A 6,671-nucleotide genomic window follows, 5' to 3' on the forward strand; every position below is an offset into this window, starting at 1 on the left:
TTTAATCCCACCCACTAAAGAGAATCCTTCGTCGAGATCAAGATGTTTCGTGCCTATGAGTGTCACAGCAACTTGTGTTGCGTCCTTGAAATATTACACCCATAATTCTAAGGACTGGCAGCAAGCACATAGTCACATCTATCAGAGAAATCAAGCAGAAAAATAGGTAGAGAAGACATTAAGACGAATACTAGGGACCACAAAGAGCAACTAGTGCCCTGGAAAACTTTCTAACAGTAATTACTCGCATATCCTTTGTCTTGATATGTGTACTTAAGAGGTTACTAAACCACGTCGTGGACATTTTCGACGTTTGCCTTAAGCCTTCCGCACAACTCTGGGTACATGACTGTTGATGCCAATACGACGCCGGGAAAATCAATCTCAACCCATCCTCGTGGACCAATTTATGGGTCAGATGTCGACGAGCTAGAATTTGCGGTCTACGAATAGTGGGAAGTCCAGGTTCGGTACGCATAATTTGATCTTTTATCGATGTATAGGATCATTTTGGATTCAATTTGATTGATGAAGCCCCCTTAATTTGCTTGAGATCAGACAGCTTATTTCTGAATTCCATCTGGAAGACCTAGACGAGGTTATACTGTTGATATCATGCATCAGTGAATCCTCTGATAAAATACAACAAATCCAACACATGTATGCACGACGATGCGGCTCTTGATGTATAAATTCAGAGCTCTTGTACTTACAGCAATCTCCTGGCCAAAATTTACAAAAAGGCCCATATAGAGCATAATGCCATCACATATTATCTCTAGAAAATCTTCCTACGGATTCACAACCCCAACAAAGCCGGTATCTGAGGCCGGGGCTAACACAACGTCGAAGCCCATGCACAGATGGTACACCGTGTTGCGTGTTGTGTTGCACTCCGGAAACTTAACCAACCAGCCAATCAGAAACAAAGCCCGCGCCAAGGATTATAGATAACAGACCCATGGCCAGGTACCAGCCTTCACTAGACTGATAACGAGACCCATCTTCAAGTCAGCGTAGCGGGGTCATCAGATTGGGGAACATGGCGCCATCCACATCATCGCACATCGGCTGTAAGTAGAGCTAGCACGTGGGAAAGACGATCATCGCTGGCTTTATCTGACGCTTCCCGAGCGCAATCAATAAGCCGCATACATCCCATATCTTTTCAACCCATCGCGCGCCGAAGCCCAAGTTACGTAAATTCCTGATATCGAGTCTAATCGCAACCGTAAAGTTTGCTAGAAAATGGGCCAAGCACAGTCGACAGCAGGTGTCCAAACACCCGATTGGGATGGGAGCGAAGCTCCCGAGATCAAATATGAGAAGTCTGCATACGATCTTCTCAAGACTCTATCCTTCGCGGAAGATGACCAAGGTAGGATCATTAGAGCTCACGATATACATACCCCTATTCTAACGGCTCGTAGGGCTTGTATACCGAGAACTTACCATCAAGTCCATTAAGAGGTGGGAAGAGCAGTTCCTCGCTGAACCGAAGGTAGCATATATACCACATAAACAACACATGTGCACATCCTGTGTGTAAATTCGCTTACGCAGCAAATCGCCTTTTGATAGAACCTTCTTGCGCTCGCTGCTGTTTCCAAGAATGATATGAAACAGATTATACAACAACAAAATGCCATAATCGATGATGCCCAGGTGTTCTCTGATCAAATCGCCTTTGACGGCGCCCCGATCACCAATCAGAGGAGCTCGGGCAGGTGCTGGATTTTTGCTGCTACATCAGTCCTTCGAGGTATACTACGTTCCTAGGCTCTATCAGAATTTTGTACTGACAAATCAATCAGTATACTTAATGAAAAAGTACAAGCTCGAAAACTTCGAGCTCTCACAGCAATATCTCTTTTTCTGGTAAGTAAATAAAACCGTACGGAGCAAAGGCTGGCAGACTGATACCTAAATTGTGCAGGGACAAACTAGAGAAGGCAAACTTCTTCCTTGAGCGTATGAAAACATTACTCCCTGTCGAATATTCTTTTTAACAAAGAACCAAAGTCATGAGAGATAACTGAACTAGAAATAATCGATACGTCCGAGGAACCTCTTGATTCACGAGTTGTCGATGAACTCCTCAAAATCCCAGTTAACGATGGTGGGCAGTGGGATATGGTTAGTAAAGTCTTACGTACTCATCCAGTGCGATTTAAAGCTAATCTTGAGCATAGATCGTAAATCTTGTCGAACGCTATGGCGTCGTTCCTCAGAAATTGTATGCTATCCCATTACGGTATCGATTCACAGACTAGAACTGACACAATCAAAACGGATAGATATCCCGATTCCTACAATTCCATGAACTCGCGTGGAGTAAATGTTCTTGTGACAAGCAAACTCCGCGAATTCGCCCTCCAACTGTACGTACATCAATACGTCCGTCCTACTCCCAGGCTACTAATCTCCTCTGTACCAAAAAGTCGTGCAATGTCTTCCTCCGGCCTCAGTCTCCATACCATCCAACGAGCAAAATCAAAGATGGTGAACACGATATATAACATTCTCGTAACCTGTTTCGGCCCTCCCCCTAAACCCGACGAACCCTTCACTTGGGAGTTCCGAGACTCACTTGGAAAATTCCACTCTTACCCCAATGTCACACCTATTACCTTCTTCAAGGATTTTATTGGATACAAGGCCGCCTCTCACTTCTCACTAATTAACGACCCACGACATGATTATGGAAAACTCTATACAGTATCAAGACTCAACAATGTGTTTGGAGGGAAGCCGATACGCTATGTGAACGTTGATATGGCAACGATGAAGGCTGCTATAGTTGCAATGATTAAGAGGGATCATCCAGTATTCTTTGGATGTGATGTGGGCAAGTTTTCTGATTCCAAGTTGGGAATCATGGATACAAAACTGTTTGACTACAAACTGGCGTTTGATACGGAGCTAGGGTTGAATAAGGCGGAGAGACTGTTAGTTGGAGAGAGTAGGATGACACATGCGATGACACTAAACGGAGTCCACATGTAAGTTTTCAAGCTGACATCACAATATCTTCGTGTTTGTGTTGAGATACGATACTAAACGCATTTTGTAGTGTTGACGGGAAGCCAGTAAAATGGAGGGTCCAAAACTCATGGGGTGAAGGCAGCGGGGAGAAGGGATGGTTTGTGATGACTGATGAATGGATGGATGAGTACTGCTATCAGGCCGTCGTTGGGCCGGACTTTGTGAGCCAGGAGATCAGGGATATTCTCAAGCAGGAGCCAACGGCACTACCGTTGTGGGACCCAATCGGTGCACTAGCTTGAAGCAAGTTCTGTCGTCCTCTGCCATTAGTTTTATTATCATATACTTGCTTATTGCCTCGGTCGGAATTCTTAATCGCGCCGCTCGAATTTTCTCTTGTTTCAAACCATTTAATTCCGATAGTTGAATCCCCTTTGTGACGTCTGGGTGTAAGACCACGAACTACAAATAATATAGATCAAGAATCGAGGCTTCTATATATACTGTAAATGTATTTTCTGTGATCGTAGATGTCAAGGTGATGAGTTTATGGGCTCTTGAGTTTATTGAAGAGCTCACACAGAGTTTGAGGTTTTGCAGGGATTAATACGGCTACATTCCTTATGGGGGAAGGTATCACCAGGACGCTACCCCGAGCTGGGCGTCGAAAGATTGAAAATGAATTTGGGGCGATGGCGTTCGAATGCACTTGCAATTGATCAAATGTTGACGTTCTGGTGGTAATCGAAAGTTCAGAGGGAGTTGGGGCAGAAAGAAGCCAATGGAACTTACGGGACTACTAATCAGGTGCAGTGGAATAGAAGTTGGGTCAGTGAAGTATACCTTTATTTTGCAAAGAATCCATCATAGGATACTCCATAAGCGACTAGGTGAGAATGCTACAAACAGAGAGATAGGCAAGCTTGAGCGAACCATCAAAACACCCAAATATACTCCGTAACAAAGGTGAACGACACTAAATATACATGGCCTCACACTTTCGAGTCAACGAGAGGTCCTGAGCAACCTCGTCCATCAGATTATACAAAATTCCCGTATAAATATTTTGATTCATAGCTAGAGAATTACAATATCTACGAAAACGAAGATCAAGGAACAGTATATTGGTAAACACAGACTCGTCACAAACGAGCCTAACAGTTTTTCTATTTCCTCAACTTCGACGAACTCTACTGCGCACCTTCTCCTCCACACACACTTCTATCATACAAAAAAAAAAAAAAAAAAAAAAAACAAAGGAAACAAATGGAAAAACAGAAAACAGAAGGTATCATATGCTATGCCAAAGAGGGACAAGAATGCAAGATGCATCTGCGCACAGGGCTTATGCACCGGAAAACTAAAAATTACGCTAATAGAATAAAAATATTTTAGATACAAAAGAGAAACGAAACGAAAACCTGGTATTTTTAGATGCACACACACTTCGTTCACTACCTCAGGCTTTATGTATTTGTCATGTCCACATTTACAAATTCATAATGGCAAAGACAGCCATGACGGCAGAAGCGGCAAAGAGACCAGTGATCTGGACCTTACCGGCAGCGCCAGTGTAGGCTGGTGGAACAACTCCGGTAGGAGTGGTCTCGTTGGTAGCTGGGCATCCGTATCCACCAGGGCAGACTGGAGCGTAGGTTGGTACTGGAACTGGGGTGGTGGCAAGAGTGGTTGGGCAGTCATATCCATCGCCAGGGCAAACTGGGGTTGGGACGGCGACTGGAGTCTCCTCTGGGCATCCGTATCCACCTGGGCAGACTGGAGTTGGGACTGCAACTGGAGTCTCGTAGGTGACAGTGGAAGTGGTGGTACCCTGGATGGTGTGGATGTAGACAGTGCTCTGGAGAGTAACAGTGCTGCTGTAGGTCTCGGTCTCTTCAGGGCAGTCAGGACCGCCTGGGCAGACTGGAGTGTCAACTGGAGGGTAGGATGGAGAAGTCTCGACAGGAGGATACTCCGGGCTGGTCTCGACTGGAGGATATTCTGGAGTTTCGGTGGTAGCTGGGATTGGTGGGCATCCGTATCCGCCAGGGCAGACTGGGGTCTCAGATGGGACGACAATGGTGGTATAGTGGGTGTTGACACGGGTAGAGATAATGGTCTCGGTGATGTCAATGGTCTCAGTGCAAGAGGTAGTCTCGACTGGCTTTGGAACACCGGTGCATGGGACGGTGATAGTCTCAGTGATGTGCTGAGTGTAGGTCTGCTCAGCGCAAGCATCGCATGGCTTGGTCACAATCTCGGTGTCATAGACAGTGGTAGTGGTGGTGTAAGAAGTTGGGACGGCGTATGGGATGTCAGTGGCAGTGGTTGGGACAGCCTCAATCGAGGTGTCTGGGTAGTTTCCATAGGGAATGTCGGAAGCAGTGGTTGGGACTGCTTCGATAGAAGTATCAGGGTTGTTTCCATATGGGATTCCAGAGGGAACAGTGGTAGGAACGGCATCGGAAGATGGGTTCTGGCCCTTGGTGCACGTGCTGGTGGTTGGGGCTGGAACTGGAACTGGAGCAGAGGATGGCTCTCCATTATATGGAACATCAGTTGGGACTGGAACCGGCTCAGACTCTGGGACATCTCCATATGGAATATCAGTAGGAGCAGGAACAGGCTCGGATTCTGGAACATCTCCATATGGAACATCGGTAGGAGCAGGGACAGGCTCCGAAGACGGAACATCTCCATATGGAATATCAGTAGGAGCGGGGACAGGCTCGGATTCTGGAACATCTCCATATGGAACATCAGTAGGAGCGGGGACAGGCTCCGAAGATGGAACATTTTCGTAGTCAGCCGGGACAGTGTTGGTTGGGACGGTCTCCGGAGAACCGTAGTCAGGGTTTACTGGAACAGTTCCGTAGTCGGTATTTGGAGTATCAGTGGGAACTGAACCAAGGCTCCCGGTGCAGCTGGTGGTCGCGTTCGAAGGGGCACCATTGTCGAGATAATCGACACCGGCCGAAACGGTCGAAGACAAGGCCAAAGCCAGGGCAAGATGTTGGAAACGCATTTTGAAAAGAAGTTATTGAGTTATGCAGAACCAAGCTGTTTGAATAATAAAAACCGAAAAGTTCTCGAATTGAAAAAGCCGCAAATGTTGCGTTGTAGGTTGTTGGAAAATGAATGTACTTATTTTCTGAAAGAATGGACGCCCAAAGATGAGCAAAAGGAAACGACAGATGCAGGTTGATAACAACCGACTGAGGAGAACAGCAAAGAAGCCCGTAGTGCGGTGGAGGATAGAAGGAAGGAAGGTCAGTCGAATCTGAGGGGAACCAGCCCATTTTATCGTGGGCGCATATGAAACAACAGCTTGCGATACCCATGCGCCCAGACAAACCCCAACAAGGGTGTCAGGCTGCCAACGAACCTGCGCAGGGTAGGAACCAAGGTTGTCACCATTGGGCCCCAAATGAGGCCCCAATTGAGGTCGCATCCGCCTTGCGCTGTCAACTTGCATTAGCACATCGCCTCCATCACTACAGGAAAAGGGGTTTCTTCGTAAATTGCATTCTAAGAGCTCTGACAAGATAATGTCTTGAATTCTGATATTTGCGACTTCTCTAAAAGGTAAATTTATGCTGTAAATAACCGGTAGCACTGTGGAGGGCGTAGGCACTAGGCCGCGGCGCATCACCACTTGAGTTCGTCCATTCTCACAACATGCCAAA

The 6,671-nt window shown here is 46.4% G+C and overlaps 2 protein-coding genes across 2 annotated transcripts; one reads left to right on the plus strand and one right to left on the minus strand.

Moving 5' to 3' along the window:
* Positions 1 to 1,248: 1,248 nt before the first annotated feature.
* On the plus strand, positions 1,249 to 3,287 carry DFL_005795 (uncharacterized protein; the record flags this gene model as incomplete). The annotated part of the gene is made up of 10 exons (XM_067635107.1): positions 1,249 to 1,378; positions 1,431 to 1,501; positions 1,582 to 1,762; positions 1,815 to 1,878; positions 1,937 to 1,971; positions 2,045 to 2,136; positions 2,193 to 2,236; positions 2,298 to 2,381; positions 2,442 to 3,002; positions 3,074 to 3,287. 10 exons carry the CDS (start codon positions 1,249 to 1,251, stop codon positions 3,285 to 3,287), a joined length of 1,476 nt encoding a protein of 491 aa, XP_067489572.1.
* Positions 3,288 to 4,474: 1,187 nt separating this feature from the next.
* Positions 4,475 to 6,010, minus strand: DFL_005796 (uncharacterized protein; the record flags this gene model as incomplete). Its single annotated transcript, XM_067635108.1, has 1 exon — positions 4,475 to 6,010. One exon carries the CDS (start codon positions 6,008 to 6,010, stop codon positions 4,475 to 4,477), a length of 1,536 nt encoding a protein of 511 aa, XP_067489573.1.
* Positions 6,011 to 6,671: the final 661 nt, after the last annotated feature.

The sequence above is a fragment of the Arthrobotrys flagrans genome (assembly GCF_004000055.1).
Source record: "Arthrobotrys flagrans strain CBS H-5679 chromosome Unknown unitig_9, whole genome shotgun sequence".
Taxonomy (NCBI): domain Eukaryota; kingdom Fungi; phylum Ascomycota; class Orbiliomycetes; order Orbiliales; family Orbiliaceae; genus Arthrobotrys; species Arthrobotrys flagrans.